Source organism: Ictalurus furcatus, chromosome 5, assembly GCF_023375685.1.
Source record: "Ictalurus furcatus strain D&B chromosome 5, Billie_1.0, whole genome shotgun sequence".
NCBI lineage: Eukaryota > Metazoa > Chordata > Actinopteri > Siluriformes > Ictaluridae > Ictalurus > Ictalurus furcatus.
Window position 1 is genome coordinate 11,921,313 of NC_071259.1, and position 25,934 is coordinate 11,947,246.

The following is a 25,934-nucleotide window of genomic DNA, read 5'->3' on the forward strand; positions in this document are numbered from 1 at the left end:
TTTTTCAGGACATTCCAAATTGTTTTATTGGCTACGTCCACTGTCCAATGCCTGATTGATTTACCCTCTTTTCTCAGCTTCACAATGGCTTGCTTTTCTCCCAGCAACAGCTCTCTGATCTTCATGTTGGCTTATCCTTTTCAACAATAAATGCAGACTTCACAGATGAAACTGAAGGCTAAAACAAAAAAAACCTAAATAAAAGATTAGATGTTCAGAGCTATTTATTGTTTAAACAATCAATATAACAGGACACACCTGGATAACAAGAAACACCGGTCATTCACATGTTCCAGTATTTTGCTTGCCTACAAATTGGGTGGTATGATACAAAATGGGCTATGTTCTATGTCGTTGAACATATCTACTTATAAATACCAGGAAATAAAAGCTGAAATTCTAAACTCACTTCTTGTAATGAGTCTTTATTGGTCACATATACATAACAGCACAGTGAAATTCTTTTTTTCTTTGCATATCCCAGCATATTAGAAGGTCAGAGTGCAGGGTCAGCCATGATACGGTGCCCATGGAGCAGAGAGGGTTAAGGGCCTTGCTCAAGGGCCCAAAAGATATTCATCTTTTGATCTCAAAGTCAAATGTCTTCAGTCTACAGCAAAAAAAAAAGGTAATAGTTTCGAAGCGGACTGTATAAGCACTTGTACAAGTCCTGCATTTAGTCCAGTACACCTGGTAGCAAAGCCAAGGGATTTTAGGTGTAAATATCAGTGGCACTAATACTTTTCCATTCTTCTTTACAGAAGTAGAAATCAGCTCGATCTTTGTTAGTGAATGTGGAGATTTTTTATGCTTATGAGCACAGAGGTCAATCCATCTACATCTAAAGCCCTGTCTTCTTAACTTGAGTGTCAAATTGTGTGTGAACATCAAAGGGAAAAACTGATGACTATGTTTAACCACCCAAGGGTGGAAGGATCAGATAATGGTTAACTTGCCTTTTCTTGGTAAGCAATTACATATAGAGTTGCAGATTTTCAGGAGATAAGACTGCTAGAATTTCATTTTCAGAGCTAGCCAGTATGCAGTCCAACCTCTATGTTTGTTTAGATCATACTTGACATGGAACAGATCCATCAACCCCACCACTCCCAAAAGGCATCTCTCTAAAGTCTATTGGAACACAAATCTTTCCACCATGACAAGGGGGCACACCCAGATCCACATATATATCTTTATACCCTAACACCAACAGCACATGTTCAACACTCCTACTCCTTTCTATTTCTCAGTAACTATAGGCATGCAGGTGCAGAATGAATAGATTTTTCATCTGGGGTTCTCACATGCTCCAAGTCCTCATAAGGAATGATGGGAAACACCACAGTAGAAGAAACATGCTCTAGTTTAGCGTGTATGTACATGTGAAAGAAAGAGTGCTGTTACTCAATTATGCATTGTGTGTTGTCATAGCTACTGCTTTTAGTAAACAATGCATTGACATTTACATTCATTCACTCACCAGATGCTTTTGTCCAGTGCCTGTGATTCTACTTCAAGTACAAAATATAGCTATTGAGTGTGTACCTATTCAGGCATGTAGAAAGTTATGAAAATAAGGAGAGTGTGTGTATGTTTGTTGGGGAGAAAGATCTACTCCTCATGAATAAGGATCTTACAATATCAGCAACAGCACAAAGAAGGGGTTTATACTAGCCAGTAACACTTGACCTCACAGCTTGAATGATGTCATTGATTTTCCCTTGTTTTGTTTAGCTATAATCAGACTCTTTCATTTGGCAGTCTCTGCGTCGCCACTAATCTGATCTGTGGAAAAAATACTCCAGCAGGGATCACTGCTTTATGACCCAGAACAAGCTCTCAGGGAGACATCAAAACACTGTAAATGGAGGAAGATTAGTGGATATAATGACAATACTTAAAACAGGTACCCCCTTCACGTTGCTATGAGCAATGATACTTCAAACACATAACAGCATGACAGGGGACATGTCATTTTAAACACACGATGCCCTACAACATACACATAATGGACAATGTTGCATAACGGAACATAACTCTCACCACAACAAACATGTTGGCATTAAATCCTTAGTAAATGAGATACAATAAAATAAAATAAAAAACCAACAAATTTAACAAACTAAAACATAACGCATTAACAGCAATTTAAAAAATAGAAAAGAAAATCTATGACCTTGTATTCTAACTTTTTCCAAGAATGGAAAATTTGAGGCATGTGCCTGCAGCCTTATACATGATCAGGCAATCACAAGAGGTTCAAGGTTCAGGAAAAGGATACTCTTCCTATGTGAGGTCAGTTTACATGCTAATAGAATTATGCCATGGAAAACATTTAGGTAATGACAAGTCCTAGCAAGAAATCACCCGATGCCTTCCTAGATTCTTAACTGACAAAAGCTTCAGCATAATATCTCCTTCCTTTTAGTGAGTGTTTAAATAAAATTTCACTAAAATGTTTTAAATGTTTAAGTTTGTTATTAACTTATATATACTTGTATAAAAACCAAAGCATAGTTCCTTATACTCTTATGGAGATTAAATTTATGGTATTGATAAGTGATCAATCAAGTTTAAACAAAAAAAAGTTAAAAGTCAGAAAATTTAGTCCTTACCACTTAAGAGGATGCTAACTCTACATTTGCCACTTATCAGAATAACACAAAAGAATAAATGTATATTCTGGTATACAGGAATAATATTCATATTATTTCTTAGTTTAGTTTTCAGTGCCTACTGCAAACTATGTTTAAAATGGTAACTAATGTTACAGTATCTTAAAAGTTAAGTTGGCAAGTACAGCTAAATAAAAATGTAAAAGGCCCTGCAATCCTACAGTGCATTCAAAAAGTATTCAGACCTCATTTTTTCACAATTTATGTTGCAGCCTTATGCTAAAATGCTTTAAATTATTTTTTTCATATCGATCTACACACCATACCCCATAATGACAAAGCAAAAAACAAACAAACAAAAAAAATCCAGATTTGTGATAACTGAAATATGTGAAATATCACAGTGACAATATTTAATAAACAAGAATACAGACCCATAACTCAGTACTTAGTTGAAGCACCTTTGGCAGCAATTACAGCCTCATGTCTTTTGTGGTATGATGCGAGAAGCTTTACAAACCTGGATTTGGGGATTTTCTGCCATTCTCCTTTGTAGATCCTGTCAGGTTGGATGGGGACGATCAGTGGACAGCCATTTTCAGATCTCTCCAGAGATGTTTGATTGGGTTCAAATCCAGTCTCTGGCTGGGCCTCTCAAGGACATTCGCTGAACAGTAGCATGTTATTTTGAAATGTAATGAAATAAATATCCAAAAGTTTGTGGACTCCTGACCATCTCAACCACATGTGCTTTTTGAACATGCCATTCCAGATTTAATCCCTGCCTTTGCTGTTATAATAACCTCCACTCTTTGAGAAGCCTTTACACAAGACTTTGGAGTGTAGCTGTAGGGATTTGTCAATTCAGCCACAAGAGCATTACTGAGGAAGAGAAGGTCTGGGACACAGTCAGCATTCCGATTCATCCCAAAAGTGTTCAGTGGGGTTGAGGTCTCGGCTCTGTGTAGGCCATTCAAGTTCTTTGATTCCAAACTTGACAAACCATGTCTTCAGTGGTGGCTCAGTGATTAAGGCTCTGGGTTACTGATCAGTAGGTGAGTCCCAGCACTGCCAGGCTGCTACTGTTGGGCCCTTGAGCAAGGCCCTTAACCCAGATCTGTTCAAAGGGTATCATGGCTGACCCTGCGCTCTGATCCCAGCTTCATAACAAGCTGGGATATGCAAAGAAAAGAATTTCACTGTGCTGTAATGTATACGTGACCAGTGTTGGGTACGTTACTCAAAAAGAGTAATCCAGAACAGATTACTAATTGCTACTTTAAAACTGTAATCTGATTACTTTACTGATTACTGCATGTAAAAAGTAATTACTTTAAAACACATTACTTTCAAAACCTAAAAAAAATACACTACAAAGAAACTCGTAGTTCTTTCAGTAATTTTAGCGCGTTTCAATGTATGACATGATCAGAAAAAGTTGGATTTATCATAAAACCTTCCTCGGGACTTGTCGCTGTTTGTAGTGACCAGACCAATAATATATAAAACTTTTCTAACTATGCCCGTTTGGAGTCAAGGGGAAAATTTATCTTAACAATAAATTTGTAACGCAAGTAACAATTTTATTGGCATCAGTAACTGGCAGTAACTGGCATCAGAAAAATTTATCAGATTCCAGTAAAGCGTTACTTTGTAACGTGTTACACCCAACTCTGTACGTGACAAAGAGTTCTTCTTCTTCACGGACATCACTGTGTACACAGTGGCATTGTCATGCTGGAACATGTTTGGGCCCCTTAGTTTCAGTGAAGGGAAGTTGTAGCATACAAAGAAATCCTATACAATTGCGGGCAACCAAACTGTGGCAACAGTTTGGGGAAGACCCACATGTGGGTGTAATGGTCATATGTCCACAAACCTTTTGCCATATAGTGTATCTGTAGCTTATGGAAGGTCATTTTACTTTAAAAGCATGTAATGATGAGAACTGTAAAATTGCCACAGATGGTAAATGGTCTGCACTTATATAACGCCTTTTAACCTTAGCGGTTCTACAAAACACTTTACGCTGTTTCTCATTCACCCATTCACACAGTAGAAATGTCACGATACCAAAAATCTAGTAGTCGGTACCGATAACACCAAAAGTACATGATACTCGATACCAAAGTCGATACCACGGTGTGGTTTTAAAAATAAATAAATAAATAAATAAATAAAATTAAACTCCTGGAGGACACCCTCCTCTGGCTAATACTGGCAAAAAGAGAGAGAGAGAGAGAGGGGGGATATTTTAGTTAGCAAACACTGTCTGACAGTAGCTGCGTTTACATTGACAACAATAATCCACTCTTAATCCGATTAAGACCATACTCTAATTAAGAAACTACCATGTAAACAGCAATTTTTACTTACCTTAATCTAATTAAGGTCATAATCGAAGTAAGCAATAATCTAATTAAGACAGGTAGAGTACTCCTGTTTTAGTCGCATTATGGACGTGTATTACAGACATGTAAACACCTTAATCACATTATGAGCGTCATATGGGAGTTTTCACTGCATTTTGCGACAGGACACGATCACACACGGCAGCGCAACTGTTTTACGCCGAACAAAAGAGTTCGGCTGCGTCCCAAATCGCATACTTTCCTACTATAGGCCTGTAGTGGGGAAAAATACATGTATCTTGGCTACTATATAGACGGTAACTACGCGATTTGGGACACACCCATTGGCTTCAAGCAGTTGTCTGTTTGCACGTACAGCATGACAAATAATTAACTGCACTTAAAGCGTTCGTAAAAAATTAAATAAAAACACCCAAAACTGTATACGGTACCATAACAAAGACAAACTTTATGTTGATACATGAAATTCTGGAGGGAGTCGGACGGCGTGGTGCGGTGACGTAATGACGTGTGCTGTTAATCTAATTATGATCTATAACATGTAAAACGGGAACATGACTGGAGTATTCTAAAAGCGACTCATGTAAACACCTTAATCACATTATTATCTTACTCAGATTAAGGTCAATAATTAGATTAATGCTGTCCATGTAAACGTAGTCACTGACTAATAAAACAGTGCTAAGTGCTAATAACAAGTGCTAAGGTGCACTCCTAAATGCGCGCGCATGCACACACACACCCCTTATACTCTGAATGCAAGGAATCTGAATGCAATTCACTGATATGGTGGCAGGCCAAAAAGATTTATTAAAACCATTAACATTTCAATAATTATTTGTGACATTATTCTAAATTTATCTGACAGGACACTGGCTGAATGGTGATACATGGTGGCCCATTAGGAGGTAGTTTATAACACTGCAATGCATTAGCATCGTTAACAAATAACTGGCTATTGCAAACATTACATGGAGCATAATGTTAACTGGTTTCACGGCCACAATGCCAGCTGCCTCAAACAAAAATAATATAGGACCATCTTTCAGGTGCTTCGCCAAATTCCAGGTGTTTCCTCGCTTTGTTTGAAATGAACAATAGCTTCGGCTGCACACCGGCAACCGATGCTACCTTTCCTCTCAACGAGTCGGGGCGGAGCTAAACTTGTCGCAATTTTCTGTAGTTTTTCCCCCCCATGTGCTTGTAGGCGTTCTTCTTCTTCTTTACCACTTGTGGACCAACTAAAACACTTGCGCATATTTGCTGCCCCCTTCAGTTCCAGAAGAATTGCAACCTCGGTACCTACGCTACTGTAGAAAAACAAGTACCGTCACGTTTTAAGAACGTTGGTACGGACTTGGTACCGAAGTATCGGTTCTCGTGACATCCCTATCTCACACACACACACACACTCACAAACCAAGGCGTTAGCCTGCCATTGGGATCAACTTGGGGTTCAGTATCTTGCCCACGGACACTTCGACATGTGGAGTCATGTGGGCCAGGGATTGAACTGCAAACCCTGCGATTAGTTGACAACCCTCTCTGAACAGGTTTTTAGTTAGCAATGGAAGGATAAGTAAGCTACAGAGTAGAGTTGTGGTTTACATTTATGGCATTTGCCAGATGCCCTTATCCAGAGCAGCTTGCAGAAGTGCTTTGAAGTCTCAATCAATAAATACATGCTCATCTGGTTCAATAGGTCAGGGACTAAGGGCATTGTCAGTCTAGAAACCTTGCTGTGGAGGTATTAGAGTATGAAAAACATACATCAAAAGAATTCATCATATTTAAAAAAAAAACAAAAAACAAAACCAAAGTGCTAATTGGTTGATGGTAATTGTTTTATAGGTTTCACCTTGCCAATTCTTTGAGTCAGACATCTTAAGAGGTATGATGTCAATTTTCTTAGAGGCTATAATTTAGCCTAATAAGAGCACCATGAAATAAAAATGTCAATACACAATGTATTCATGATTATACAAAACAACAACAACAACAACAAAAAAAACCCCAGATATTAGCAAATTTCTTTGAAGTCTATTGACCACAATAAGCTTTCTGTACAATTGTGGCTTTGTTCTTTTCCATCTTACCTATCAGAGCAAAAGAACAACTTCAAGAGCAGATGTGCACAGCTTTCCTACACATCTTACTAAAAACGCTCCAGTACATACTTTCCACACAACACTTTACTACTTCTTTATGGCAAGCCATATCAGGAAGCAGCATATAATTATTTCCAAGTACCTTGGGATCACAGATATTTTCCTTATCCATGTGACCAGAGTGCTTAAGTACATACCTACCACACAAAATGGTACTTCTTTTTAGTCATATCAGGAGGTTACAGAAATTATTTCTAAATGCTAGATATGCTTTACACAATCCTTTACAATATTGTATAACCACTGGCAAAATGATGGAATCACCATACTTAGAGGATGTTCACTTGGCTTTTTCACTTTGTAGCAAATAAACAAAAATCACAGATATGACACAAAACAATTTTGTTTAATAGCTCAACATTCTGTCTTCATGAAACGTACCTCAATTATATATAATATATATATTTTCCCAGAACAAGTAGAAGAAAAAATGATTTGTTATTGAGGTGTGTGGTATCATCATGCCAAAACTGAAAGAGATCTGTTAGGCCTTCAGAAAAAATGGTTGTGGATGCCTATCAGCCTGGCAAGGGATTTAAAAAAAAAATCTCCAAATCATTTGAAATTTGAATACAAGTGGCTCAGATATCAAACGACTGCCAATTTGTCCAGGACTGGCCGTGCCAGCAAATTCAGCCCAAGAGCAGACTGTGATGTAAAAAGAAGTTTCCAAGAACCCCAAAATTTCATCACAGGATCTGCTAGCAATTCTTGCAACTGTTGTTGTCAAAGTGCATGCTTCTATAATCAGAAAGAGACTGCATAAATTTGACTTGCATGGGAGGCATACCAGGAAAAAGCTTTTGCTGTCTAAAAAGAATATTAGAGCAAGACTACAGTTTTCCGATAAGCATATAGACAAAAAAAACAGGCCTTTTGGAATAATGTGCTCTGGACAGAAGAATCAAAGGTAGAGCCGTTTGGCCACGGTAACAGCAGACATGTTTGGTGCTGACCAAAGACACCTCATACCCCCTGTGAAGTACGGTGATGGAAATATTATGGTTTGGGGCTGCTTTGCTGTCTCAGGGACTGGACAGCTTGAATTCATTGATTCAAGGTATGAATTCTGCATCATATCAAAGAGCGCTTGAAAATAACGTTAGGCCATCTGACCAAAAGATGAAGTTGAACCGAAAGTGGACTTTTCAACAGGATAATGATCCTAAGCACACTAGCAAATCCACCAAGGAATGGCTCAGAAAGAAGATATGGAGGGTTATGGAATTGCCTAGTCAAAGCCCAGATTTGAATCCCATTGAAATGTTGTGGGGGGATTTGAAATGGGCAGTACATGCAAGAAAATCCTCAAACATCTTGCAACTGAAAGAATATTTTATGGAGGAGTGGTCAAAAAATTCCAGCAAGCCTGGAGGACAATTATGCAAAATGCTTACAAGAAGTTAATTCTACTAAAGGAGGCAATACTAGGTTCTGAGGCCATGGGCATACTTACTTTTTCCACAGAAAAAGGCCAAAACTTCCATGGCGTGTTCTTATTTTTTCACATGACTGTACGTCACTCTCCCCACATTCTGTAACCATTTTATTAGGTTCAGCTACACTTTGTAGATTTACACTTGCTGGCTGTAGCCCATCTGATGCTATCCACAATGTGTCAGCACCTTGTCTACCCCATCCATCTATGGCTGATGGCTACAGCTTATTAGATATTATTTGGATGGTGGTTCATTCACAGCACAAGAGTGACCATGATAGTGTGTGTGATTTTGGTACAAATGGATCATGTGCAGCAGCATTGCTAGGATTAAACATCTCGGTAACACTGTCGGTTTGAGAAACAGTGCATCGAATAAAAATCTCCAATTAATAATGGCCCTGTGGTCAGAAACTGAAACTGATGGGTAATTACCAAAAATGTACTTCAGCTAGGGCTGCACCTAACTATTATTTTCATAATCGATTAGTTGGCCGATTATTTTTTATTATTATTATTTTATTTTTTTTTGATTAATCAAATGGAGGCGGGGCAAGCTTTCAGTACCATTTTTTTGTTTATTTAAAATAAATTCCACAAACTGAGTGTTACAAATATAAATTCAGACTAAAACTTTACACAACTGTTTGTCCAAAACAGAAAAAGAACCCAATACACACACCAGAATATATATTATTAATTTAGGACTGTAGTTTAATTGGGTGCTTTTTGTGCATCCATAAACATAATGCATGAATACTATAAAATACGTGTCCGGGTGACACGTATTTTATATTATTTATGCATTATGTTTATGGATGCACAAAAAGCACCCAATTAAACTACAGTCCTAAATTAATAATAAAAACTCCCTTTCACTGCACCTTGTGGTTTATGTTACCCGCTGCCTTTAGGAATATTATTTTACTTGTGTTTACATTTGATCATAGTGTTTTAATTAGACATTATAGATCTTACTCGCGCTCCCTCTCTATCACCGCGTCTGCATCACGCATGATCAGCAATGCGGCCTCGTTACTAACACATCACTTCCGTTATAATAAACGACAGAATTTACACTGCAAGCCCGCAAATACAGCATACAGCATATAATGACAAGAAACTGCAATCAAACGAAACCTTTTAAGCAGCTTGCAGCAGTTTCCCCTGCCCTTTACACACAATGGAGCATTTTGGATATAAACATAAGTTTGTCCTCATGCATCAGTTTGATTTCCATGGTGTTTAAAATGCTCCCCTTCGAGGACTTGGAGGATACACACTTTCTTCCTCAGTCACTGGACGATTTCGCCTCCGTCTGATGGTGACTGAGGTCATGTTGGGAATAAAAGGTAATGTTGACAGAAAGTAAACTGAAGAAAGTCATTATCGGTGACTCTGGGTGTTTGCTAACGCTAGCGTACGTATGACGTCATGCGCCATTGTGGCATATACTTCCGGTTAGTAAAAAAAACACTAGTGTTCTATTTGAGATGATATTACCTTTCTAAAATCCACACACTAGACGGTAGTGCAGAGTGCATAGTGTAATTGTATAGTACTTCATTTGGGACACAACTTTAGTAATTATTCTCCGAAGCGTGTTTTCTGAACAGAAGTAACGTAACGAGTAAACATGCCCCGTGCCGCGCGCAGACCAACTAATCAATAATGAGATTCGTTGGCAACGATTTTCATAATCGATTATTATCGATTTTATCAATTAGTTGTTGCAGCTCTAACTTCAACCAATTTATGGCCAAAATGCAGGTTTCTGACATAATAAAGACAATATAAAACCATTATTGATTATTGTTGTGTAGTATAGACCTACATACATTGTGCTGCCAATGTTGCCAACCTATATACATAGGTATGCCAGTTCTAAAAACTAATAAACTCCAATGGTTATGGACAAAAGCTAAGAAACAGTTCCACAGTTACTGGTGCCAAAGTGTGGAACAAGCTGGTTAGAGGTTAGAGACGGGCACATTTTTGGTACTGTACTCATTTTTGAAAGCATGAATGTGAATGTGGAAGTATAGAAAAAGAACAGTTTGTACTGTCTGTATGTAGTAATACATCATTTTAATCACAAGAGATTAAATTATTTTCACATTTATTTACCTCATCACCACTGCTTATTCTAAAATTCAAATTCTGTGTAACAAGTAACCTGCGCCTTTTTACCCTAACTCAAACAATTATTTGGACGGCTATTTCTAGTGGTGAAAAAAGAAATCTGATTCTTGAGCGACTAATGTTTTCATGACTCAGTTTTCCATTATCAGATTGCCGAAGTGCTTGTAAATGCATTGATCAGATTTCCAAAATGGAATGTGTGGAGGTAAGCAGATTTCTTTATACATGTTAAATAACTTGCCGTTTCCATAAAGGTTGTCTTCTTATGGAACATCTAATGTAAGTAAGCTCTCTATGAGTGGGCCTACTCTGGGGGAGCAGGGGATGGGGCAGATTGTAAATATCCTAAAACTCACTGCCTGTTTTGGGAATTAAGGGTTTTAATAGCACTAGCATAGACTTTGCAAGATTTATGAGCCCTGCTACTTTCAGGGCCTTAAGTCTTTATTAACACTAAAGACATTTTGAATTTTGAAGAAAATTTGAAAAGACAAATACAGAATCTGGTATATTTCCTATATATACACCAGCAGCACTCATTATCTCAAATTTGCCAGAATTTAAAAAACAACAAAAACAGGCAACTTGTATGAAAGCTAAGGAACCATCAAACCACTGAGGTTAACATTAGGATTTAATTTTAATTGTATAAAATGTTTACCAGCTAACAAAGTCTAATAACATTGCTAAAAAAATCACCCCTGCCCCAATAATTTTACCTGCTACTACTAATTTGTTTTCATATTCCTGACCAACTCTAATCGTGTCGCTGTGACATGAGAGTTTTAGAAATTTGTTCAGCAAATTACAGCTGACAGCCAACAGTACAGGAATAACCACAGACAGAGGAGAGGTGAGGGGTTATGTGTGCATGTACATGTGTGTGGGTCTGTGTGTGTATATATGTATATGTGTGAGTGAGAGAGAGTGTGTGTGTGAGAGTAAGTGAGTGAGAGAGAGAGTAAGAGAGTGAGAGAGACTGGGTGGGGGATTTGTATCCTGCTCATAGATACTGTTTGCCAAGAGGCAGGGAACTAGGCAGAGGGGCGGTACTATCAAACATTACTGTTGAGACATTGTACCAGAACAGTTTTTCATTTAGGGAAGAGAGATACACTTGAAGAGAGCTTATGTACACTAGTATGACAGAGGTGATGTATTCATCTTGGAGAAAGTGACAGGACACACATTCACGCTCTCACACCCACAGGCTGGCTGACGCTAGGGGATTCTCATGTCTCCCCAAAGCACTGAGGAACTTCAAGCAGCTGCTCTTCTCTGCTACGGAAAGCCTGGAGAAGATCTAAACCAACGGTCTTTTCCTCTTATGTTCTCTTTGGAAGGTATCCGCTTTTCCCTGACAGCTCTGGGTTCCTCTGGGATCCCACAGTAGAGGATCTATTTACAAAACAAGGACTTCTGGTTCAGCTCACATGGTCTTGTAACCAAGATTTTTGGATCTAAATCAAAGGCTACTGGTTCATATTTTCATTTCCAGGGCATAGGACTTCGCATGTCCCAGAGGTTATTTGTCTAATTTAATCAATTTTGAAGTCTTCAAGAGGACTGTAGTGTTTGGGACTTTCACAGCCTTAGTGTCTCCAAATGGCCAAAGCTGATTAATTGGAAGCTTGGGAAGAGAGACCTGTTTCCACTACATTTAGGACACATACCAGCAAACAGCAGGAGATTTACACACTAAAAGCAGACAGAGATTGGGAGAAGAAAGAGGGTGAGGGGGATCCTAGCGCCATCACAAGCTGTAACAGAGAGACTTTGTAAATCTTCCTAAAACGTCTGCAAGATACTGAAGCACTACTGCTGAAGGTGGTGAAATTATCTGGTAAGACAACCACTTACTTCATTCTCTGCAAATGAAAATGGTTCACAAGTTGCAAACATATTTGCTTCTGGCTTACCACAATGTCACATTTAAAAAAAACCCCAAACAAACAAAAAAACACGTTCTTGTATTTTCTAATTGCATGGTGTTTACCTAAACCAAAAGTTAGGAAATATAAAACCAAGAAACAGAAAGCTATGTTCAGATTTTGTAGTTTGAGCTATTCTGTAAACACTTTGCCTTCTTATTAGGAGCTATTGGGAGCTCAAATTCAGTCAGATACACAGGACAATGGGACAAATTGAAATTTGGGGGCCAAGTTCTTCTGTGTTAAAATGAAAACCAACGGTGAGTCACAGACAAGAGGATTGAGAGATCTGGGTCATGTGTGCTCTGTTAAAAAACAATGAATTCACACCTTTTCATCACAGATGTGAATACATATGCATACAAATAATGCTATGCTTATACCCAACCATAAAACTTTTTTTTCTTGAGGATCAGCCAAATATTTCCCCACAAGGTCAAAATAATTATTCATATCATGAGTAATATTTTCAGATTTGAATGTATAGAGAGAAAAGAAATTAAAAGAGATACTTGCTACTAACAAGACACCTACCATTCAATGAAGCAGAAGGCAATGATAAATGATTTGACATGAGAATCAGATCCTTTCCCCTCATAATGAAATGAGTACTCTAAACACAGACCAGGTAGAAAGAAAAGAGATTATGATGGAAGTCCTGGGAGAAAGATGTTCTGACACTTCATAGTTAGAAACAGAACAGGATGAAGCTGCTGTTAGGGACTGTTTCATCCCTCAGGAAGCCCTGTCCAGCTGCAGTGTTGGAGAGAACAAGGTAGGGGGGAAGAGAGGACTGAATTAGGCTTTGTACACTTTGCCAGGGCTCTGTTTGGATAATTGAGCTTTAGGATGATCACTGTGGCTTATCAGAGAAACTGCACTTGAATAAGTGTCAGTGCAGAATTCACTACAGTATGTAGCCGGTGATATATACAACTGGTGATATATGCAGCTGTTACAGTCACAATTTATGGATAAATTGTTGGGAAAAAAGACAACTTTGTCTCAATAAAGCATGTATGATATACAACAGAATATGTATATGAAACATTTTGTCCATTTCAGCAAGTAGATGCTTACATGGTTTAATACTTGTAAAGCTGAAAATCCGGCTAATGATAGATTAGAACATGGAGTTAGTCAGATATTAAAAGTGCACCTGGAGTGAAGGTAATAGTATGAGGTCACGTATTCAGGAGTTTGAGTCTCATCAGCTGCTACATGTTTGTGTGGGAAGGGAGAGGATCTCAGTTTGCTCTAATGGGCAAGGAAAGCATTCATGGAATGCCATGCTCACGTTAAAATGAGAGGGAAAACAGAGAGAGGAAGTGAGAAAGAGAGAAAGAAGGGAGAAAGAAAGGGGGAGGGTGGGAGGGAGAGGGAGGGAGAGAGAGAGAGAAAGAGAGAGAGAACAAAAGATAGTAGGCATGCCCACTCACCCTCTAATTATCAACTGAAACACAGCTGCACAGACACCTCAGGCTGTACTAATGGAATTTTCTTCTGTCACCTGGTTGTTCTGTACAGTAGACACTCCTGAGACCAAGGTTTAGTCTCTTAGACAGAGGTTTAGTGTGACACAAAAACACTAAACCATGTTTTTCATGATTACTGTAATTGCTGTAAATGTAAGATTTAAAGTCAAGCTTTCCCAAAATACCTACAAAGCCTGAATAAGATACTTGCATGTAGTCTGTCACTGGTTTCCATAGACTGATAAAAGAGAGACCATCACACTCTGACCTGCTTGGTGTGAGTTTGTGTACATGTAGGAGAAGGGGTAGAAATGAGACAATTATTTGTTTACAAAATCTCTTCTACTATTACCCTCACAGAGTCACATCTGCCCTAGTATCTTCTCCTCCCCCCCACTAGCCAGGAGATTGCCCCATCACTGTGACTCACAAACCCAGACACGCACACACACACACTCAACAAATATTATTGTGTTTCTACAGTTGTGGATCTCCACACAGTTTATAAAGGGATCTACACAACCACACACACACACACACAAGTCATGTTCCTCAAAGCAAACATGAATCCACACATGTTAGAGTGAAACCACAACTGATCTACAGTTAAACACTGGCACTGCCTCATGGCTGACAGTAACTGTTGAGAGGGAGTTCTCATTGGTCAAGTAACAGTTTCTCCTCCAGTTGACTGTTCAACCCATCATTACACATCTATTAGAACTGCTGTCAGGGATTTTCTCCATGTGCCCCATGAGAAATAGACTTCCCACAAAGGAATGCCTTATTATTTTTTCCTTGAAGCACGAAAGTGGAAAAACTGATGAGATCAGGGTTGTTCTTACGAGAATTATTTTACAGACAAGGCGAGGAACTGTCGAGAAATTCTCTTTTTTTATTTATTTAAATAAAGGATTTGTGGTTGTTAGTGAATTTTTTGTGCTTGATCTCACTGATTCAACTAGCAGCTGGACAAAGTGCTGAGCTTTGTAAAAATAATTTTATCTGTTCATAACCAGTGATCAAAAACTCAGAGAATGCTCTATGAGACTGTGAGACTGGTAATAAATTTACAGTTAGGTGACAAACTGAATATGACAGTGGCTGCATTTTGGTCAACATCCATTTTTTTTTAAAGGCTAGTCAGGGTGAGATAAATGGCTGATCAGAATAAATGATCTAGACTCATCACAGTTTCTCCAGATCATGCATGTACACTTTCCATGTGACAGTATATATTACCCCAGTCTCGTTCCTTGCTATCACAACTCCTAATTACACAACTGTCTTTTATTCTCTGTTTTTTTTTTCCCCAGATGTGTTTTTCATAACCCAATCATCTGTAGTAATATTTAGTAGTAATATTTTTTTTATTTTTAACATGGACAGCAGGGAGACTTAATCCACACTGGCTTTACTCCCAGATTTACAAAGATATTGAAAAGCAAAAGAAGTGAACACTCCCATCATTATCTCCAGAGGATTCCAAACAGAGCCCAAGGTCAAATGTGTCCGTCTTCTGATCAGTGAGAACAAGATGACTAATATTCTTGATTACTAGACTAGGAAAGATGAGTAAACATTTTAACAGATATATTTCAAGCTCAAGCTTACAGCAGGCTGTTCAATGCACAACAACTTCAAAAAAAAAAAAAAAAAAAGAAAAAAAAAGAAAAAAAAAGAGAAGTTGAAAAAATACTGACTAGAGCAAAATCTCAATACACTATTTACAAAAGCCAACACAAACTCTAGAGACAGTGAATCTTGTAAGCACTTTAACATTTAAATGACCTATCTCAACCTCAGTGAAGTACTGGATTTATGTGTACATGCATATGGACAGAATGGTCTATGTGTGGTAGAGCATTTTTATGTAATCTTATCCACCAGCAGCTTTCCATTACAATCCCCAAGACAACATGTTATTCCTATGTAGAAGCCTCTCATTCACCTCCATTCATGTGTCTATATTCAGTTTTCTTAATAAGAAACCAAAGTCAAGTCAATTTAAAATTTAGCTAAACATCACAGATAACTGCCAGCATGAATTATAGCAGGCAAATGGTGACAGACTAGATCTCAGACTGCCTGATTGCTGTAAGGTTTAGTTAGAAATCATAGGTAACAACATCTGCACTTTTCATCAAAGTGCCACAAAGTGCGATTTGGCCTAAACTGCTGGACACATCAGACTTTCCACTCTCTGTGAGGTTAAGGCCTGAAGTCAAAGATAGGAGGTGGCGTCTGCAAACACTCATGGGTGTGGCAGATAGCCAGATCAAACCAATGCCAGGACATCCATACAAACAAATTCAACTTACATCATTAAAAACAGTCCCAATCACCTAGCAACTAGATTTAGGCGTCTTATCTGGTGCAATGTGTGGGCCGCTTGCTGTGGAACAGGATGTCAGGGATGGACTATTGTGAGAATGTGGGAGAGTTAGCTTATTATAGGAACCCATAATATATGTTATCTGCTAAGTCTAATGACCCACCGCTAAGTAAACAAATGTTGAACCTCAAACACTAATCATAATCTGTCTCATCTGAAGCTTTAAAGAATGTGGGTTCATTTTGAAATCTCCAGTCAGGCTAAGAGCTTTCCAAACTGAGGTCAATGATGTGCCATAATCTCTACAAACAAATGAATACTTTCCAATACACTCCTCACTTTTCCCCTACCAGCTGTATAGGAACATAGTAATATGTCCGACCTCTCTTCCTGTTGAAATGTAACCTATCCCTGGAGGCCAGGAGTGACCAAGACTGCATTAAAAACAGAAGCAGCCTGATGTTGGTGCTAACAAACTCTCTGGCATGTCTATAGCTCAGCAAGCAAAGGTGACACACTGCCCATCTGGATCAGAGCAGGAGGTATTATATAGTTTAGAGAGGCATGTGCAGGCAAGTGGATTTGGAAAACATGCTATGAGAGGATCTTACAATTTATTCAAATGATTAGTAAACTAGAACTTGGATACAAAGTCTTCAAAGAATGTAAGGTTTTATGCCAGCTGTGGAGTTAGGCAGGTTTCCCATTTCTCTTAGTAAGTTTCTCTTAGTTTCATAAGGGAAAACATTCTTTAGTTGCATGTTTGACAGTTTTTACAGGTTTTTCTTTCCTCTCTGTACTCTTTAATTCCCCTTCCCTCATCTCTCACACTCCCCCTTATCTGACAGTAGCTCACAGCACAATTAGGTGTGTGTGTTGGTGCTACCATGGAAGTCCCAGCACTGGTCTTGATGGTCTTACTCCTGGTGTGTGATCTGTTCCCCTTACTGGAAGGCAGCACTGGAGTTCAGGAGTTTGACAACAGTGATGAAGGCCCAGAGCCTGGATTCCTCTCAGGTTCACGCACCCGCAGGGCCCCAGAAGTTACTGCCCAGGACAAGTGCTCTTATACCTTCATTGTTCCCCAGCAGAAGGTCACAGGGGCTATCTGCGTTAATTCAAAGGAGCCCGAGGCTGTACTGGAGAATCGGGTGAATAAGCAGGAGCTGGAACTTGTTAACACTGAGCTCCACAAGCAGAAGAGGCAGATTGAGACTCTACAGCAGCTTGTGGAAGTTGATGGTGGTATTGTCAATGAGGTGAAACTCTTGCGCAAAGAATCGCGCAACATGAATTCTCGCGTAACACAACTCTACATGCAGCTTCTCCATGAGATCATCCGCAAGCGAGACAATGCACTGGAGCTTTCTCAACTGGAGAACAAGATTCTGAACCAGACATCAGAGTTGTTGCAGCTTTCCAACCGCTACAAAGATCTGGAACATAAGTACCAGCATTTGTCATCACTGGCAAACAATCAGTCAGCTCTAATTGCTCTACTTGAGGTACAGTGTCAGAAGGGACCCCCAGTGATGGCACCTAGACCACAGCCCCAACCCCAGCCACAACCTCAACCCAGGCCCTCTCCACCTATTAACAAGTCATACCAACCACCTATGTATAACCGCAACAACCAGATAACCAATGAGATCCAGAGTGATCAAAATCTCAAAGTTCCACCACCACTACCCACCATGCCAAGTGGCACTCACAGTCCATCTACAACCAACAAGCCCTCTGGTGAGTTTAAGCTTTTACTCTAAAGCTAGGGTTAAACTAGTGAGGTCACTAGACACTGTAAGAATTGTACTATCTATAGTCTGAATTTTGTATACTTAAACTTACTGATTTCCAGTATGGTATATTATTTGTCATCTCAGTTTGGTTACTTGTGGATCCATACAAGTATTAAGAACATTACATCATTAAGTATCCAAAGGATAAATAAACAATTTACATGACAGTAACTGGTAACTGGACAATGGTAACATGGGAGATCACAGTCCTTTGCATATATAGACCCATCCAAGCTATTTTAGAATAACATAAGTAATTGGACAATTGTATTCTCAAAGGGGCCACAACCACAAAACAACCAAAAAAAAAACTCAACAGTTGACCAGAGAATACATTCAATCTGCTAAAACCCAGGAAACACATATTAAAGACTTAAACATTAATACAAATCAAGTTTTTTATTGTCATTCCTTCAAATAAATTAAATACACTGAAATGAAATGTAATTTCTTCAGGACCATGATGTAATACAATACAGTAGCATGGTAATATAAAAGAACAATAGGACCAGGTAACAGTTTCCTAAAAACTACCAGAGTGGTAAAAAGACAATCATTCCACCTGAAGTCATTCAACAGTCAAACAAATACCCCCAACCAACCAGCCATCAAATAAATAAATAAATAAATAAATAAATAAATAAATAACTGATCCTTCTAGGGATTGTGTTCATTTATTTTACAAAGATGTACTTTAACAGACTTGAGTGTACTCTTGTCAAAAAGCCACACCAAATCTGTTTAAACCTGGAAAAAGGCAGTGGTAGCTCACGTTGTTCAACCTGCACATCTGTCTGCAGTTTACCTTTGTTTACACAACGGTCTTTGTAACATAGTGCAGCCTTTGTATCAGTTCAATGTTGCATAGACTGCCTGCTATTAACAATCAGAATTTGAGGCTTTTGTTATGCCGCAGAATTAGTTTGTGTATTTTCCTGTTAACTCTGCAGTGACAATAACATAACCTTATTATTTACCTGAGCAACCAAACTCAATGGAAAAATGAAAAAGAAATTTATATCTGTGGTTACTTATCATACCTCAGAGTAAATGACACTTATGGGTTTATGTATTTTGCCCATAAGTGGCTATATATGGGAAGCAGAGTAATTAACAGAATGAATGGAAAAAAACAAAATATAAACAGCTCTCACAATGAGGTGACAGTAAGGAAAAGGTTGGGTTTAAAATTCAGGCAGTATTTCCTGACCACTATTGCTGTTGTCTTTCTCAGAAGGGACCTAAATACAAATCTACTGCACATACAAATTTCTGTAATGATGCTTTGTGACAATGTCTATTGTCTAATATCTATGGTATAAAAATAAAACTGAATTGATGTGATAGAGAGTGATAGATATTTTAGGGGAAGTGGAGAAAAATTAGAAAAATGAGCCATCCATTCGACCATTTGTTTCCTTCCCTATGTTGAACACCTAAAGCTATTGGGGCTAAAATCAAATCAGCCACAGAATATTTAATAAAATCAGGAACAATTCATAACAGTTCATAGTGGAAACATTAACATATAATAAGTCAAAACTTTTAATGGCTTAACTAAAACATGTACAGGAAAATACTGTACATAATATGAAAAAAAGAATAATATACACAGTGATTATCTAATAGAAGCCACTAGCTGGGAAATAAGTATTGCCTCTTATTCCATAATTGCATATTTTTGGAAAAAGGTCTGTGTTGTGGCAACCAGTCCATACTGGAAAATCCTCCACCACCAATTAAACAGGGGGAGGATTCCAGGAGAAAGTTTAGTAATGCTGACACACAGGTTTGTAAGAACGCCTTACAGGCTCCAGGATAATAAGCCAACAAACATAATAGTCTAATAGTCTGCTAGTTTTTATGAATACTAACAGGACTAGTACACTGAGCTAATGCTCAGCTAGAAAACATCTAGAACTTCAGAAACTTCAGAAAATCAGAACGTGCACAGGATTCAATTCTTAATTTGCAAGTTTGACAACAATCATATTCACCACTGATATCTAGCTTAAGGAACTATTGTCCATGCTAGAATGTTAAGGGATCAACTGAGTGAAAACAAAACATTACACAAAGTGGTGTTTTGGTAATTTCATAAGAAGAATGCTGCAACCAGCTCTACTTGAGATGAGAAGTTTATCAGCAGTGTTTCTGTGGTGTTTCACATCATCAGGCTATAATGAAAACTGGAAGCCAGACAGCCTGTCACTGTAGTTAGACTGATGATTAAGAAGATCAGTAGAGCTTTATTGCGGATGGCCATTTATCAAGTAATCTGAGGCTGATAATATGCAAGGATAAATATTTATTAAGCTTTGGCTTATTTTGAGTATAAAACAAAACAACACACTGCCAGGCAAGTACACAAAGACACATTTTACACAAAAGGTACAAGTGATGGGTTACTTTGGTTAATTAAAGAACTGTTCAAAAAGGGTTTTTACTAAACCTGTGTATTTAGTTCATCAGCCTGCTCGGACATATTTGCGTCTGTTAACTGTGCCAAATATTTTTTATTATTATTATTATTATTATTATTATTATTATTATTAGGGGTTACAGTAGGTGTAGCACTGAAACCCTACTGTAATTATTACTATTATGGCATAAAACTGATTGGGCAGACCAAACCGTAAGGCCTAGAGACTTTAAACTTGGTTAGATGGTAGTAGTTTTGCTCGCTACTCAGAAACAAGGACTTGACCAAATCAGTCAATAGGGGGCGCTACAGTGATCAAAAATACGAAACTGCTCATAACACCTAGACCATTTGTCGTAGACTCAAGTGAAAACCAAACTAAATGTATATCTCCAAAATATATTTAATTTCCGCCTATAAAAATTTGCCACTATTTTGGATTTTTTTTGTAAAACCTACTTATTATTATTATTATTATTATTATTATTATTATTATTATTAATCCTAGATTTTTCGTCTGATCGGGACCACATCAGTGGCAAATGATTCAATATCAATGAACAAGTGCTACAAGATTCTGTGGAGTCTATTTACAAATAATTATCAAAATATATATATATATATATTTTCGATTTTATGTGTCGACAGCATGCCAAAAGTAAAGTTTGTGGACTTGGCCACATTAGTTACATAATAATAACTCTTAAACGAAAGGAGATATTTTCACCAATCTTGATATGCTTATGTAAGGCCTCAGTCTGAGCTCAATTGGTGGCACTATAGTAATAAAAAAAAACATTAAAATGACGTATAAATGGTGTGTATATGATTGTATATTATCCCAATGTTTCAGAGATACACGTTCTTTGTAAACTATATTAGATCTCCTGGCTCTGAAAAAATTGCCTCTAGAATCACTGCTGTTAATCAAATTGTTCATTAAATATTTGAGATTATTAAAAAAAAACCCTCATTTTGCAAAGTAGTCCTAGGTCTTTCACTCAACTGAAACAACACTATTGCAGGAAAATTCTTTGGATACTTTATATAAATAATCATCAAAAAATTTGAAATTTTGAATTTACCCTCGCAAGAGCACATCGAAATGTTTCAAGTGGACATGGCCACTTTTACTTAAATGGCTATAACTCGAAAGGAATTACATATTTTCATGAAACTTGGGGTACGTGTGTATGGGCTCAATTTGAGGATAGTAAAAAAAAAATCATTACTGCGTGTGACCAGTTGGTGGTGTTATAGCAGAACAAAACATGAAATTGGCAGTAAATGTGGCCGAATACACTTGATAAATAAATCTTGCAAGAATTGTCCTTGTCCAAGACCCAATTAGCATATATGAGGACAATTGTGTATCTTGAAAAACATGGAAGATGTTGGTCGAGCAATATTCAGCAAGTATTAGACAAGCTTAATGAAAGCAGATATTTCTTTAAATTATCTTGCCTTTTCTTTGATTAAGGTGCTTATATGTGCACAATATTAAGTAATATCTTTTAACATCTTTAAGGGCCCTAAATGGCTTGAACCCAGATAATTGCTACCTAAATTTAGTTGGGCCTATTGCATTTCCCAAAATAGGCCTAAACAAACTAGTAGCCTGACCAAACAGTTATAATGAATGAATGAATTAACACCATAAATATATCTCTGTAAATGCATCTGTTCATTCTAAATAATATATTCATATTCCATTAATAGAAATGGTCAACATTTCACCACATAAAGGGTTTTCCCAGACTGCCACTCAAATTTGCTCTCAGGGTTGTGAACCTCAAATGGAGATTTGGTACATTGTGATTTGAAAGGATATGAGTTTTAAATTTGAGTTATACCACCACATTAAGTTACAATCTGCTAAATTAGTAGTAAATACTAAAAGCTTATGGCAATGTGTCACAGAACTTCAGAGCAATAAGAAATTTGGCACTAATTCATGCAAAACTGGCTAAAACAAAACTAAACCAAAAGAGCAAAAATATTTTTTCTTAAGGATTCTGAGAGCTTATATAAAATATCATTTACTGGAAAATATGAAACTTGTATAATTTCTGACACATCTACATAAAAACATTATACTTGACTAGGGAGCTTTAGAAATAGGAAGTGCATTAATCAAGTTGCAACTGTTACACTGTATTAGATTCAGGCCACTCTTTAGCGTTCATGTTGTGCTTGGCCTGCAAAATGCAGTTATTTTCCAAGGCCAGAAATGGCAGCCAAAGTCAATGCCAGTGTTATGTTGAGAGATTTACCAGCTGAAGAGAAAAGGAAACAAAGGCATGAGCCACAGTAGATCACTGTGGGCAGCCCACTGAAACAGAATAACCCCCTCCACACTACAGTAATCCCAAAATTGGAATGTGAACCCAGGGGAATCCTACTAGAAATAGTAAGAGACTTCCTCAAAGAGGAGAACATTGTTGGAGAGGGCTATGATTCAAACTATGGGATATGAATGAAGCACTACAAAGAAGAGCCTTCACATTAGTCTTTCAAGTCAGGTGCACATTGTTTATTTAGTCATCTAGCTTCTTTTTTTTGTCTTAGGCCCCTGGAAAGACTGTCTGCAGGCCGTGGAAGATGGACACACTAACAGTGGCATGTACCTAGTGAAGCCTGAGAATACCAACAAGCTGATGCAGGTATGGTGTGACCAAAAACAGGACCCTGGAGGCTGGACAGTCATCCAGAGACGCATGGATGGCTCTGTGAACTTTTTCAGGAACTGGGAGACTTACAAGGTGAGAGTAAAACATGGGAATGGATTCTTAGTATTTTATCTTGGGAAATATATTTAAGTATGACCAGTGCATTATGTCTAATTCTAAAAATTCACATACACACCTTACTAGTGGTGGCAGTACAAAACCATAGCATTACATTTATTTTCAGCTGCATACCAGTGAAGTAAATTAATGAGCTGAACTTTGATTAGTGATGCCTACTTTCTGATGCCATGACCTCTTCAGTCAATCCATCATGAACAACAGCGTCTGACTATGTAATTTGATTGACATAATCTGGACCGGAGGTTATCCAGCATCAAGCCTTTAAATCACAATCACCAGACCACACATGGCAAGTCATTACTTAATTATGCAATGGATATGTAACATTATTACAAAGAAGGAAGGGAAACATGCATACAAATCTTTTACTTAAGCAATCTTGGACAAGAGTCCCAAGCCTTGCAACAGGATGTTGGTAAATTTATAGTAAACCTCAGACAGATACTTTAAGAATATTAGCTGAATCCTTTCCAGAATTAACAATGGACAACTGACAAATCAGGTCTGTAAGATATGCTTGATCATAGTGGAAACACAAAAGGAAGTATTTTAACACTGATTGAAAGCATATGGTGACTGATAAAAAACATATGCATGAGAAAAACAGCTGGAGAGGCTGAATCTTTAGAACCACAATATCCTTACATCCACATAGACCTGAATGTAATATGATAAGCTTAACGTTAACCTATAGGTTTTTGATATTTATAAATATTACAAGGACACATTAAAAATCTCTGTGTATTAAGATACTCTATTTTGCAGATCATATATTTGAGTGCTCCATTTTCCTGTATGTTATAGTGCATGGATTATATGGTAAATAGTGATTAATAAGAAGTAAACATCCAAGCAAACAATTTTACTATAGCTTATGCTATTGATTAAAGAACAAAATACCATACTGAACAGGGGGGCTTTGATGGAGAACCAGGAAGTGTACATCATATCACTACTTACTCGGATTACAGTCTCTTTTTATTCTCACAGCAAGGCTTTGGTAATATAGATGGAGAGTACTGGCTAGGGCTGGAGAACATTTACTGGCTGACCAGTCAGGCCACTTACAAGCTTCTGGTGACCCTGGAGGACTGGGCTGGGCGCAAAACATTTGCAGAATACGCCAGCTTCAGGCTGGAACCTGAGGCTGACTTCTACAAACTACGGGTGGGACGCTACCATGGCAATGCTGGTGATTCACTCACCTGGCACAACGGCAAACAGTTCACCACACTGGACAGAGATCATGATGCATACACCGGTAAGGACTAGAATTTACTGATTTATTGAATTTATGATATACATCATATGTGTAATATTGTACATGATATTACAATAACAAAACAACTAGTGGCAAGACCAGTGAAACATTCACAAAAGGTGTAATCTAAACAAGTACCAAAGTTAGTGAATGGTTCCACACATTTTACCATTTACCTAGTTATCAAGGTTACTTAATTTTTTTACACAGCCATTAAAGTACAGTCCAAAAGCCCCTTTCCACTACTAAGAAAGGTTTTTATGTAATATAAGCTGGGGGGGGGGGGGGGCATCAGGGGGACTAAAATCAGCTATTTTCCTCTAAGTGTAACATATCAGTTATGTATAGAGTGCATGTTCTAATATCAGGTGCTTATTAAGAGAAAGTGTGTATTAGGTTCATAAACACTGTATAAGGTTCATACAGGTTTTTTTTTGTATTTAAATGAATTACATGTCATCAATGATTTAAAAGAAAATAAGCTACTGGTGTGTGAACGACATTATATTTTTAAAAATCATGTAAGAAGTTCCTTTTTAGGATTTTTAGAAAATACCATTACATTATTTCATTTTTTAATAATCATGAAAATAAATTAAACCAGTCCAGTTGGTATTGCAGTGCTGGACCCTGCTGTAAATAACACACTTAATAACTTGAGCTATTAGAACTATTTATGAATGCTTAATTGGACAACCAGATAACCAGCTTATTTTTCTCTCAGGTAACTGTGCTCACTATCAGAAGGGAGGCTGGTGGTATAACTCCTGTGCCCACTCCAACCTCAATGGCGTGTGGTATCGAGGTGGGCACTACCGCAGCCGCTACCAAGATGGCGTGTACTGGGCTGAATTCAGAGGAGGAGCCTACTCCCTAAAGAAAGTGGTGATGATGATCCGCCCCAACCCCAACACTTTTCACTGAACAGCATACAAATCAGAAGAAAAGACTGATAATATCCCTTAACATCCATGCTCATATTATATATATATATATATATATATATATATATATATATATATATATATATATATATATATATGAACATACTAAACATACAGAAAAGGCTAAGATCTTTATATTTATGGTAAAAGGCAACTTTGGGAGTGATAAAGGGGAAAAATTATTGTCATCAAGAAAACATATGGCCTTATTGCACTTGTCATAAC

General features: G+C 37.7%; 2 protein-coding genes across 5 annotated transcripts in view; one reads left to right on the forward strand and one right to left on the reverse strand.

The window, feature by feature from the left end:
• The window catches only part of ralgps1 (Ral GEF with PH domain and SH3 binding motif 1), a 169,148-nt gene that overhangs the window by 57,814 nt on the left and 85,400 nt on the right, over positions 1-25,934 (reverse strand). The gene's annotated exons all lie outside the window — the stretch shown is intronic.
• angptl2b (angiopoietin-like 2b) lies at positions 11,149-25,731 on the forward strand. Of its 2 annotated transcripts, none has more exons than XM_053624774.1 (5): positions 11,149-12,578; positions 17,325-18,216; positions 23,263-23,456; positions 24,495-24,765; positions 25,490-25,731. In XM_053624774.1, the coding sequence occupies exons 2-5, from the start codon at positions 17,364-17,366 to the stop codon at positions 25,687-25,689; spliced, it is 1,518 nt and encodes a 505-aa protein (XP_053480749.1). In that variant the 5' UTR covers positions 11,149-12,578; positions 17,325-17,363; the 3' UTR covers positions 25,690-25,731. The 2 variants fall into 2 exon arrangements, with proteins under 2 accessions (XP_053480749.1, XP_053480748.1); XM_053624773.1 differs by having other exon boundaries at positions 17,328-18,216.